This window comes from Serinus canaria, chromosome 2 (assembly GCF_022539315.1).
Source record: "Serinus canaria isolate serCan28SL12 chromosome 2, serCan2020, whole genome shotgun sequence".
Classification (NCBI taxonomy): Eukaryota; Metazoa; Chordata; class Aves; order Passeriformes; family Fringillidae; genus Serinus; species Serinus canaria.
The window spans coordinates 104978128-104991921 of NC_066315.1; the positions used below are offsets into that span (position 1 = coordinate 104978128).

General features: G+C 36.4%; 1 protein-coding gene across 5 annotated transcripts in view; it reads left to right on the forward strand.

Annotated features, from left to right (window-relative positions):
* Positions 1–13794, forward strand: part of RBBP8 (RB binding protein 8, endonuclease) — a 39856-nt gene that overhangs the window by 20023 nt on the left and 6039 nt on the right. For all 5 annotated transcript variants that reach the window (XM_050970736.1, XM_009102487.4, XM_050970738.1 and 2 more), the window contains 12 exons: positions 19–94; positions 3132–3298; positions 4699–4800; positions 5505–5602; positions 6206–6333; positions 7265–8150; positions 8234–8360; positions 10235–10335; positions 10720–10834; positions 11726–11878; positions 12497–12566; positions 13525–13621. In XM_050970736.1, the coding sequence (XP_050826693.1) occupies positions 19–94; positions 3132–3298; positions 4699–4800; positions 5505–5602; positions 6206–6333; positions 7265–8150; positions 8234–8360; positions 10235–10335; positions 10720–10834; positions 11726–11878; positions 12497–12566; positions 13525–13621 (2120 nt within the window). The remainder of the gene's footprint in view (positions 1–18; positions 95–3131; positions 3299–4698; positions 4801–5504; positions 5603–6205; positions 6334–7264; positions 8151–8233; positions 8361–10234; positions 10336–10719; positions 10835–11725; positions 11879–12496; positions 12567–13524; positions 13622–13794) is intronic.

A 13794-nucleotide genomic window follows, 5' to 3' on the forward strand; every position in this document is an offset into this window, starting at 1 on the left:
TTTTTTTGTAAATTTCAGTGAATGAAAAAAACAACTTACAGGATGAGAATAAAAAGTTAACTGAACAGTTCCAGCAATTACAGAAGGAGCTAGAGTAAGTTTTGGGTTGTTTGGGATATTCCCCCATTCCACAGTAGAAATGTCTGGGAATATAAATATCAGCTTTAAAGTCTTTAAATCTTGTTTCCTCTTTCTGATAGACTGTGATAAGATAGCCTACTGCCACAACATAACAACATAAGCCCAGTTGCCTTCTATTGTGCAGATTTTTATTTTCTTTTAGCTGTGTGCATCTTGTTTTAAAATGGGAGTAAAACTCGGAGAAGTGAATTTATCATAGAAATTTTGCTTGACTTCTGATCACAGTATATAGCAAAGCCTTACATCTCATGCTTTTATTCCTTGCTTGCCTCTTTACCTTCTGTTTCCTCCTAGACTAAGACTTCAGAAAAGTAGTTACTTAGATAGTCAAAAAGTCCCAGGATCTTGCAATACATTTTTAAAATAAACTTATTATAATTTTGCAATTTAAAAAGAAAAATACTATAGGAAATTTTGAAAACAAGACATAGAAATAATGAGCTACAAATTGACTGTGAAATTTTATTCTGCTGTAGTAAGAATGTGCCATCTAATGTTGCGGTTAATATGTGAATGTGGTGTACTGTGCAAGGCAGAGGTAGTGTGCCTTTCTTGTTGTGGTCTGACATCATCTGAAACTTTTTTCACTTTTCCCTATCTGTGACTATCTGTGTTCATGCCTGGGAGAAATGGGACAGGATATGTGGACTTGATGCAGAGGGTTTTCTATGCATGCGGTTTATTTCTTGTCTCTGTCAAAATTCAACTTCAGTAGGGAGTGAAACTAGAGTTCAGTTCAGAAGGACTGTAGTCCTATTCCTTTGTATTTCTTGGTTTGTCTCCCATCTTTGCACCTTCATTGTCTTTTTCTGTATGCATTTCATTTTCTCTTTTTAGCTTCCACTAAAAATCTCTGGCCAATGCAGGAAAGCTGACAGTGACCAATGTCACAATACGTTATTTGCTCTGCATGTTAGATGATCATTCAAATAAGTGCAGAGTTGAGTGGATAAACAGTAATTTACAAGGATGGTACTGCAGTTTTAATACAGTCACTGCATTTGGTTGTTTTGGTTGAGCTATAGTCATGGTACTTTATTTAGAATTAGCAACTTAGATTGATATAATATCATCACATTATAGGTGCAAAGTAACAGGTTGTTTCTACTGCATGATATGAAATCAGATTTTTGCAGTCTTCTGTATTTTGTAACCAAGTTATAATATTAGAAATAAAAATCTGAGAATTCTCCATATAAGTGCAATCAGTGTAGAAGAATTGTATTATCTGATCCTTTATGACATTGAGATTTCATTATGCATGGATGGGAACAGCAAGGAAGTTTCTGCAAAAATCTCTTCTGGAGTCTCAGATAAATCCATGATTCAAAAGTTATTTATAACATAGTTATGATGTACAGTATGTATGGCAGCTGCTTCATTTGATGGCTTTTTCTGTGATGGTATGTAGAAACTACCTCTTGGTATATAGAAATAAGCTGCAGAAAAATATATTTTTAGTAGGTTCATTTCTCAAACAAGGCCATGTGTACCAGTAAATTGAAAGAGAGCTCTAACAGCTAACTTTATTTTGCAAAGTAAATTGATTAATCTATTGCTCTGTTGTTTATTTTGATTGTGTCTTAAGATATTGCTAGTAGATAATACAGTTTTTCAGTGCTTTCTTTGTAAATGTGCTAGAAAAGAGGAATTACAAAATCACACAAGGGATTCATCAAGACTTGAAAACATCAATTCATCAGTATTTGTCACTAAGTGTTCAAAGTTAGTAGTGGTAAAAAGCCTAACTGCAAAAATGCTTTTTGTCTTAAGCCAGACAGCTTTTTAAAGTTTTCCATTACCTTATTTTATATAAGCTGTTGTGGTTCAGCTTCAATGCAAGCAAAATTTATCTGTATTTCCTCTTCTTCCCTTAGATCAAAACTTTATATCCTTTTCTTTCTAGTTAGGAAATTATCTTTTGGCCTATGTTTTCTCTTGAGAATCATAAGGGAAAGTGCAACTGCAGGAAGATGACCAAGCAGGCTGAGTTAGATTTCTGTGTACTTTTCTTTTGCTGCCTCTTCCACATCTCACTGCCACCACCATAGGGCAGATAGCCCCTTGTGAGGTACTAAACAAACTATTTAAATTCAAAGATCCAAAATCAGTCCGTTTTTGTTGTTATTTCCTCATTATGTTTAGAGTTTTTGGAGAGAAATGACATTGTTGTTTGTTACACCAGTTTTTATATACTGACTCTCCAGCAGGCTGCTAGAGCTGACAGTGTGAGAGAAGGTAAACTTCATAACTCATCTTGTATTTTACATTACTTGTTTTCCATGCTTTTTTACATTATTCCCTGAAGACCTTTTTGAGTTGAGTTAGAGGTAATATCAATGCTTTGGAGGGGGATTGCTTTGAATACAGTGCTATTCAGTACTATACAAAAATTTCTAAAAGCTTTTATTTTGTATTTAAGGCAGTATTTCTGATCACTGAATATATTCTGAATTGGAAAGGACCCAACAAGGATCATCAAGTCCAGCTCTTAAGCAAATGGCCCATCCAGGGATTGAACCCAGAATCTTGGTGTTATCCAGTACCATGCTCTAACCAACTCAGCCAATCTCGGGTCATAAACTGTGAAGATGTACAAGGATTTTCATACAAGGGGGAGACACTGATCCATCCATTTCAGCATGCTTTTGTTAAAGAAGCACCTGCTTCAGAGCATAAGCTATAACCTCTATAGTACCTGGTTTCTTCTGGGCAAAGGGGCTTCCATAGTGCAGTTATATGTTGATTTCAAATGTGAAGAGCTAGGGCTGTATGGTGTTCTTGGACTTGATGAAGCAATGGTCAATCTCTTGTTAGATGTATCTAAAAACTGGGTTGAGTTTTACTTTTTTACAGTGCAATGTTGTTGAGATGGCTGTATTTACAGAATTGTTGGGTTCTCATACTGTGTGATTGTCCTGCTTGCTGAAGTGAAAACTCTTCATCTTGCTGACTTGGGGTTTTATTTGACCACTTGATTTGGTCTCCAGGATGCAAAAGCAGCAAGCTGTGGAGGCAGAAGAAGTTATTCCAGATTCTCCAGTTCTAACATCTTCATTTTCTGTGGTTAATCGTATGAGAAGAAAAAAAGAGAATAGGCATGTCCGATATACAGAACATACACCCCCAAATTTGGAACTTAGGGAAAGCAACAGTGGTAAGAGTATTTTTATTTTGTAATTAGTTAAGGGCTAAAGAGAAATATAGTGTATAAACTTGATTGCAAAGGGCAAAAACTAAAAAATAAAACCAAAACCTTGTGCTTTTTTTTGCTCTGCCTTTTCTCTTTTTATGTGATAATGCAGGAGTCCAGGGAAAAACGTCTATAGTAGTAACTGTTATATCAGTGATATGCTCAGAACTTATCTCAACCTTCTACTTTTATTCATCCATGTGCACATGCAAATGTAACAGTTTTCCAGCCTATATTTCTTCTCTACTTGCAAATTTGCTGTAAAAGCATCTGTTCAGGTTTGACTTGTGCATGCAGCAATGTCACCACCTAGTGGAGAGCGAAACATATATTTTGCCACATTCTGAAATTATTCTGCAACTGAAGTAATGTAACTGGAACTGGTAGATATCTACATGATCTGATGATGTATTCCACACTGTTTGCATTTGTTTTGTGTCTTAAGTTCAGAAGTATTGTGTGCATTTAATTTCCAGACTTTTTTTTGTTGTGTCATAGAAATAACTAATATATTTTGTCTACAAAAAGTATTTTTGTAAAATAAGGCACTTTGTGCTTGTGTTTTATTGATACACAGGAAATATTATAATCCAGGTCAATTTATCTTGTGGCATAAAAAAAGATATTTTAAGTATGAATACATCTAAGTATTAGTCTTGACTAAAAGCCTCTTCCCAAGAATAAAAATAGGATAACTGTGGGATGAAAAGGGTGGGCTGGTTATTCATGCCCTTTATTTTGCATTTGAAATTTTTAGTGCTATGAGTAGTTTCTCCTTTCTAAGCATACCTTTCTCTCTCCATATTCTGTATAAAAAATTGAGCTACTAAATGAATCCAAAGTTTACTATGTTAGAAGTGGTGTGAATATCTGTCACAGTTAATGGCTTTGAAAAGCTATTGGTCATTAAGGTAGAAAGGACTGCATGGCATATGTTTGTCATGATTGAAATCTCAAGTTTTTCACTTTTTTATTACCTTAGCTGATGCAGAACATTGTTGCCTTGGATGGTTTACTCTTCAATAATTTCATTCCCCTATTTACAGATCCAATACAGCTTTAATAACTATTTTTATGTGGTCAGACTAGATGGTGGTGTCATTTTGTGTTAGTATTGTTTTAGGGCTGACTGGCTGAAGTCATATTTGTGAGAAAAGGATTAATATAAAATATATATAATTTTATTTTTATTCTGACATATCATTGTCATAAATTATCAGACGTGCTTACATTGCTGGATCTACTAAAATAGTAAATCATACATTAAAGTGCTTTTCAGATCTGGGTCATTGTCTGTATCTATGCAAAATTATCACAACAGGATACCTAATTTCACCATGTGAAAATATTTCCATATTTCCTAGAGTTTGGAAAAATTCCACTCTTTTCCACACAAGTGAGTACTCACCACGGAGGAGAGATACTAGTGACAGACACCTGTGATCCACAACTGTCCCCTGTGCCAAGTAAGTGTATTGATAGATTTAGTTCTAATTCCATTCAAAATAAGGCAAAAATATTGTAAAAGTGAGGTTTTGTCTCTTTAACCTTTTTTAACACATAAAACCTAATGAAACGCAAACCTTTTTAAATACTCTTAATGACTGAGAATCAGTATGGAATTATTCATGCAAGTCAGGGTTGTGGTGGTTGCTGTTCTTGTGCTTTCCAATCTTATTATCTTGCCCCAGTTTAATTAACTGAGTAATGTTAAACCCCTCAAAGAAGGGGAACTCATCCATTTGTTTTCCTAATAAAAACACATGAAAAATAATGGTGACTGTCAGTTAAGAAATATGCAAGACAAGCATTGTATTATAAATACATGTTATCTCTGTTCTACATGCTTTTATCAAACTCTTTGTGCCCGGGACCAGGAGTGGGAAGGGCAACTTATACATTGATTTTTAATTTTGGGGAGCTGTATTATTCTAATTTGACACATATTTCTCTGTGCTGATACAGCAGTTTGCTCTCATCAGAAATTCTTTTGCCCCTTTTGCCGCTTACTTTCAGATACAATTTTTATCTGACAGAGATCAAACTATTTCCATAAATGCCAGTTTTAATTTGTGATCTTTTTCATTCTGTGTTTGCACCATCTTTCTTAGTCAAGCACAATAGTATAATGCATATGTAGCTTATTGTGATCTTCTTTCTACTCACAAAGATAAACCAAGAGTGGGAGGATACCCTGTTCCAAAGCCATCTTTTAACTTGGCTGCAGTCGTTGCAGAAACAATTGGACTTGGTGTTGAAGAGGAATCTGTAAGTATTCCCAAATTTCTTACATAACCAACTTTTTGGGTCAGTTGTTTGCAAAAACAATGTTTTTCTCTTTTGCATTAAAATTCTGCAAAAATATTCTGAGTTCCAGTAAGCTCACTTTGGTTTGCTTTTGCTTAGTCTTTGCTGACTGAAGAGATATAACTGTGCTGACCTGTCTGGGGGGGTTGAAGAGGGTAGAGACATGGTTCCTCCTTTCAAGTTTTGTTAATACAGTGATCTAAATCCTTGGGTCTGATAAATTCCCTTTGTGCAGTAATCAAAGAGACTGAAAAATGTTTCTTGGCCATGAGACTGATTGGTGACTCAGGTTAGATTATTTGATGGTTTTGGTTGGTAACTACCATGAAAGTTATAGTATGAAGAATATTTTTGTGTCCATGGATGTGAATGAATTTTTTCAGTTTCCATAAGATTTCTTTAAAGCTTCTGGTCATCTCTTAGCTTTTGTGATTTTTAAGAGTTTTGAATGTTTTGATTTAAATGGGTCTTCAGAGTATTTATGTGCCAACCGAGCATATTTCTAATTTTAAATCCAGTATCTTCTCACACTTCTTTTCTTTGTTTTCCTTTACCACTTGCAAGGAGTCCCAGAGTGTACTGAATCTTCCCCTCACTAATACAGTTACGAGCCAGGCCTCAGAGAGCATGCAATGTGAAGACTCAAGAAAACATCCAGCTTCTGAATCAAGAAATGATGACAACACTTTAGGGTGTGTTTCCACTCAGTTGTAATAGCTATAATTGTTTTAAGCAGGCTTATAGAAGTTTGGGTATTTGTAGAATTTCAAACCATGCAACATTTTGCTTTAAAGTATAGAAGTGGAAATAAATATTTTGTATCAGAAGGGTTTCTTTCAAGTAAATAACATGAGAAGCAAAGAAACTCATAGAATGCAAAACTGTAGGCTTTTACTTAATTCACAAACTTCTTCTTTGGGCTTTTTGTGTACACGGTCCCTTCTTTCCTAACTTCTTGTTATCATAAGGTATCTTCTGAGGCCCACAACCCTGTGGATAGTGGGCCTAGAGCTGGAATGCAAGAAGGATCTTATTGCTCTGATTAGGTATCAAACCAATTGACTGCTGCCCTTCCCACTCTCCTCAGGATATTGTGCTCTAAACTGGATTTTTTTGGCCCTATTTGTCATCTTGAATGTGTTTTGTTGATGACAGGTAAAAAACAGTACCTGAAAGGAGCTTGCACTTTTTCCCTTCACTTGCAGAAGCATTAAGAATCTGTTGTGGTTTTAAGATGTATACAAGAACCTAAATAGAATCCTATTGCAATCATTCTCACTTTCTTCCTTTCATGGCGCTGAAAGGTAGGGAGTCCTTGGATAGAAGAGATACTTAGGCAAGCTTAACTCTGCCCTTGGTTCTCAGTTGAATGTGGAACAGAATTTCATACCATACACCAAAATGAAGAACAAGATCTGCATTTTGTTTGCCTTCTACAGCTCTAAGTGCAACAGTAGCTATTCCTAGAATAGGTTAATTTTTGTTTTTCCTTCTGTTTTCTGTTAATACTAGCAGCTCACACAGCTTTAAAGCAGATCAGCAATAGGAAAGATATTTTTTTATATCACTTTCTCTCCTTCCATCTGTACACCAGAAAAATCTCTCATGTTTCATTGTATTCAGTATTTCAGATCCATCTCATAACACTCCACCACATGATGACTGGGATTCTCGGATAGCTTCTCCTGTTTTTGGAGCTTCTAGCAGCATGAAGAACAACTCAAGTACAGTTCATGCTCCTTGTATTTTAGATTCAGGATTGAAGCCTCATCTCAAAACCAACCTCTTCAACAATCCTTCCAGTACCAGATCTCATAAAAGTAGATCAAAATCTGAAGATGTTGCTTTTGTTGCACCACTGAATCTCGGGGCGGAAATCAATTCAGTTATCAGTCAGGCCTCTGTCCATAGGCAAATGGTTGTGAAAAAGAATTCTAATGAGGCTTTAACCTGTGTTGGAAACACCTGTACAGCTAAAAATGAGGTGATCAAGAGTGATGTCCTCCTTGCATACCAGAGGCAGCTAGAAGGCAGGTGTGCTAAGAGAAAGAAAGCTGAAGATGATAATTCAGTTAGCTGTGAGCAAACATCATTCAGCAAAGAGAACTCTGTGCCCTTTCGATCTGATGTTCAGCAGGTCAATGGGGAACATACAGGGGATAAGCCCTTGGATCTGTCTGATCGCTTCTCTGGAGTTCGTGCTCAAGAGAAAAAACAAGGAAATGAGGAGACATATAAAAACAGACTGAAGCAAGTGACTCTGCATGACATTTTTTCACACATAGGGAAAACCATTCCTGAAGGTTCAGCATCCGTTCAAAATGCCAACAATGAGAGCTGTTTGTTGGGCAGAGATTTACAAGAGGAATCCTGTGTACAAGAGGCAGTGCTGGGAAGAGCATTCCCTGACAGGAAAAACCAGATCCCAACGAAAGAAGAAGTTCCTCCCTTCAAATTTGCACCACTGCCGAGTTCTGCAGAGACAGAGGAACTTTTTGATGATGTAAAGGTATGCTTTTCTGACTCTTTTCTTCTCCTTTGAAGTATTTTATTTAAGTTTTGGGTAATAGTAAAATTGCAATATGTTGTTAGGTTGCCAGTGGCCATGTACCAAATAGAAAGAAAACAAGAACAGGACATGAAGAGTCTGAACCAGCATCTGTACTTCAGCCAAACCCTTGTAGACTATCAAAAAGTAAAGCACAGCAAAATGAGCAAGGTAACTTGATGAAAATATTCCTTTTACTGCCTGCCTACCCCCTCAGCCTGTGCTCAGATCGAATAGAATTTTTCCTATCTTCCTTTCTTCTACTTTAATCCTTTGTTCTGTTTCTCAGTCACATTCTATTTGGGATTTCTCAAGAAATCCCCAACAAGTACAAATCTGTGTCTTCCTGACATACTTTTGCCACCGTATAATAAATATATCATTGTTATTCAGGTGTACATTCGACAGGCCAGGAATCTTGTTCTGTCTTGATTGTTTAGCATTGTTCTTTGTTGCAGTGTAATAATAAAATCTCATGAAGTTTGAGTTTCAACTATCTATATCAAATACTTGAAAACTACTCAAGTGTAAGCATAAGTCATTTTTTTAGTATTTTTCGTTATTCCTAATGATCTGGTAAGGAAATTTGTACCTTCATTGATAATGAACACAGGCTGTCATATATTCTTTCCAGAGCATGTATCTTCTTTCCTCTTAAGTGCTCCCAGTTGGAAAACTAACTTTTTGAACTAGTGTTTTAGAATCAAAGCTTCGGTACTCCTCAGCCAAGCTGTTACACTGCATACTTTATTTGGAAATAGTTGCATTATGAATTTAAAAGATACTTGCCAGTAGTTGATGTGGCCATGTAGCTTGAAATCTAAATGTTCCCCTCAAAGATTAATCAAGAGGCATCTTTGGAGCAATGACCAGACACTTTTGTACTCTTTGCTTAGACCTGACACTTGCATTGTCATTGATCTAACTTCAATAGTGACCCAACTGGGAAAGGCACCTCCTGGACCTGTTATTTGTAAGCAGAGAAGGACTGGTAGGTAAAGTGATGGTTGGGGGCCATCTTGAGCATGACAGTCACAAAATGATAGTTTTCCATTCTCAGAGAAGTAGGAAGTGGGAGGTAGCAGTACTACTACCTTGAACTTTTAGAGGGCAGATTTTGGCCTGTTTAAGATCACTTGATAGTCCTCCCTTGGGAGGTGGTCCTGAAGGGCAGAGGAGTCCAAGAAGTGTCGACATTGTTGAAGAAGGAAATCTTAAAGGAGCAGGCTGTCCGTGTGCTGCAAGGTGAGCTAAGGGAAAGAAGGCCAGCCTGACTGAACAGAGAGCATTGGCTAGAACTCAGATATGAAGACTTTGACTTTTGGAAGAGGGAGCAGGCAGCTTCAGGAAAACTACAAGGATGTTTAGAGATTGCACACAAAATAAGAATATAAAGTATAAAATATAAGGTATAAAAATAAGAATGGCCAAAGTCCAGCTAGAGCGTAATCTGGCTACTGCCATAAAAAATATTTCTGTAAATCCATCAGCAACAAAAGTAGGGCTAAGAAGAATAAGCTTTTTTGGATGTGGGGGAAACATAGAGATAAAGGATGAGGAAAAGAATGAGGTACTTAGTGCATTTTTGCTTAAATCTTTAATAGTAATTCTCAGGATACCCAGCCCCTGAGCTGGAAGGTTGGAATAGGGAGCAGATTGAAGCCCCCATAGTCCAAAGGGAAATTGTCAGTGACCTCCTTCACCACTTAAACACACACAAGTCTATGGGGCCAGATGGGATCCACATGAGGGTACTGAGGCAGTTGGCAGAAGTGCTCAGCAAGCCACTTTCCATAATTTATCAGCAGTCCTGGATGACCAGGGAGGTCCTAGTTGACTGGAGGTGAGCAAATGTGACACCCATCCACAAGAAGGGCTGGAGTGAGGATCCAGGGAACTGCAAGCCTGTCAGCCTGACTAGGCTGATCCCAGATCACCTTGAGTGCCGTCATAAAGCACATCCAGAGCAGCCAGCAGATCAGATGCTTCTGGCAGAGTTTGATTCTAATTATTTGTCCCTTTTTTCTCATATTCTGTGCATACAGACCTGAAAGATAAACCTTCTTTAGAAAACTTCCAGTGGAGCATAGACCCAGGAGCTGACCTTTCACAGTACAAAATGGACATTACTGTGATTGATACAAAGGTGAACTTTTATAATAAGTCTACATGTTTTGTGATGTTGGAAAAGCCTGCAAAGCAGTATCCTGAACATTGTTCTGGGCAGACCAAACCTACTTTCTAATAAAATTTGGCTCATTTGATATTTGTTCATGCTATAGTTATCCTAAAACATGTCCACTGTTTAGTTGTATTTCATAAACTCAACAGGAATATTCTCAGTATGAAAGTGGACGAATGGTTGAGAGAAAGAATTCTAATGAGGCTGTAACCTGCAGGAAAAAAAAATAAATCAGTGTCCAAAAAGAAGCCAGTAACTGCTTTGAAAATGTTTCAGATACATGGCATTGACACTGACTAACTAATTGCTTCTGGGTGCAATTGTCATGTTTGCTTCTTTTTTCCCTAGGGGGGTTCTCAGACCAGAGTTGGAGGAGAAGTTGTTGATATGGATTATACTTATGTTAGTGACAGTGTGCTATTAGAAATGAAAAATCAACAGCAAAATCAGGAAAGCAGTCCACGTAAGACTTTTTTTTTTCCCTCTTCAGTTTGGTTTGCTTTTTTGTGGTATGGTGGGGATTTGTTGGAGTTTTTTTGTTTGGTTGATTTTCTGAGGAGGAGGAGGAAAGAGTAAAAGGGCACTTTTTTTTTCCTGTATGGCTAGATAGTAGAAAATGGTTTGCAGTAAAAAACTGGTGATGAATTTTTATAGGTTACACAGGGTCAGTCTGTTTCCTAGAGAGTTGGTGGTGGGTTTGGAGGTTGTTTTTTTTTAACATAGGTTAAGAAAAAAGACAGAATTTGTGCTGAGAGAGCCAGTAGCTAGCTATTCCTTTACAGTGCTTAAAGGGTGAAATACTTAACCATATAACAGTTCTGATCTCACCTGCAGTAAACAGCTTTGAAAGATTTCTATGTAATCACATTATACTTTGTATGAGAAGACTAATTTCATTTTTAATTACATATAAATAGAACTAGTATGTTTAAAATAAATCCAAATGTGTTTATATCACTTTTACCGTATGGTATGTGGTGAATCATGGCTGCAGGGCAGTGACTATTTCCTACCCACAAAAAGTATTTCCTTTTTCTTGGATAAGTCCATAATTACAAGAACAAAAATTTCACATATCCAGTATTAGGGTTTAAGGTACCTCACAGTGATTTTAGCAGTTAATCAGATTTTAGAAAAGGGATCCAAGGTATTTGAAAAATAAATGAGCATTGGCCACATTTGAAAGATTGACAGAGAAGTTGCAGCAAGAATTAAGGTGAGCTGTTTTTGAGTTAATTGGTACTGGAGCAGTAAGCAATGTTTATTCTTTTGATACAAATTTAATCAAAATGCAATTTCTTGACTAAAATCATTGAGACACTGATTTGGATGTTCTTTGTGCTTTTAATAACAGGAGGAGAAATAACAGATATGTTTGATCGAACAAGCCATGAAGAATATGAATCCTGCCTACCAGAAGATAGTCCTCCTGCATGTGATGAAAGAGAAACTCTTCATGATGAAGAGCAGGATAAGGGATTAACAGCAGCAAGCAAGAAACTAAAGAGTGGGATATAATTTGGTTTTGTCTTTATTAGCTTACTTAAACGACAAGAATTGCTTTGAAATCAGACTGTTCTTTAGGAACAAATATGCCAAATTAACCACCAGTTCTTTTTGCATCAGTTGGTTTGTGGTAAAGTTGGTTATTTGTAAGGACAAAATATAAAGCAATATGAATTTCTCTTTTTTTTTTTTTTTTTGGTAGTTCATTTATCACCACACAAATGTGGAATGTATAGTGGAAGTTGGCACAGCAGTAGAACATTAAATTGACTCTTAAAAGAAACACCAGGTTTTGGCTACAGTTATTTACTTCCTTTCTTCTCACTGTTCTAGGTTCTATAGAAGATTTTACAGTATTTTGTATTGTAAGCAGCCTTTCCTTGGATGTTCTTCTTGCCTTTTTTGCTTGTGTCACTGCTGCTTTCCTTCTGCTCCAGTAATGCTTTTTATTGATGGTTCTATCAATTCTGTATTACGTTTTGTATCTATTTGAATCCGTTGTCTCAGACTGAAATGTACATGGCATTTTTATATTTCTTAACACTTAGTTAATAATTTTACAGAAGTTTCTGCAGGCAGTCTGTTAACCTTATATTTTGTTTTGCATGTCTATTTACAGAATATGAGGATAAACAAGATAAAGCCAAGCAGAAAGCTTTTGTGGAGCCTTATTTCAAAAGTGATGAGAGGTAATTTAGTTTGTTCTCTATGGTCATTTTAAGGATCTTTGTATGTTCCCTATAGGAAACTTGATTTTCCATAAAATAAACGTGTTTGTGTGTAACAGCCTAGCAGATGAAGATGCAGAAGCAGAAGATCTACTACATTAGATAAAAGACTTTAGATAAAAACTGTGGTAAGGGAAAAAAATGTTGAGATGCCTATTACATTTGCTGAAGAGAAGGGACTGCCTCTTCTGCTTTTTATAATTATAGTGAGTGCAGTGTTCTGTAATCTATGTGGCTTCTTACAGGCATGTGGTCATGCCTGAATTTATGAGCCAAGGACCTGTGGGCTGCTTGTACAAATGAAAACCTTTCTTTCTCTGGTATTTTTACCCCTTGCTCTCTAGGCAATAAATGGTGTTCAACTACTGTACCTCTTAGTGCCCCCTCTGTTCCCTTCCAGTATAATCATAATTAGAAGTCTGAGTCTTCCTTTCATAATGATACCAAGCCCTTCTGGTAGCTTATATTTTATCTCAGAGCATGTTTTCTTTGTATAGGAAAACTTGTTTACTGTTTTGAAAGCTCTTAAGTTGAAAAGAACCTACTGATCTTGAACCCCAACACATGTTCCTCTCATGGGAATCATTGTAAGCACAACTCTGTCTTGGACAAAAATATTCTATAGAAGATCTCTATTTGAGTAATTTCTATATAGTAATTACTTTTACACTATGACAAGCCATAATAATGAGACACGCTTCTCTGGTGATGTTAAAGTTCATATTACATTTGAAAACTGTTTTATTTATAGAAATTGCCCTATTCAACTATGAAAGGCAGTGTGATTTGGGTTTTGTATTTGTTTTCTGAATTATTTTTTTAAATTGTTTGTCCATCATTGTGTTGTAAAAAAATGGAAAATTCCAGTCACGTAGAAGAAGTGAAAGTACTATTATGTGAAAGCATTTTTGTTTTTCAGAAAGAGTACTGTGTTAGATTTTCCTCATATTGAGGTTGTTCGGAAAAAAGAAGAAAGAAGAAAATTACTTGGCCACACTTGTAAGGAATGTGAAATAGTAAGTAGTGCTTTAAAATTTGTCAGTCTTCCATTCTTCTAACTCCAGACAGTATCTCAGTGCTGAAGTGCTGTTTTTAATTATTAATCTGGTTGCATCATCATCATTACCTACAGTAGCTGGGAAGTGTTTACCAAAGCTGGATAACCAAATTTGCAGGTGGTTCATTTGTT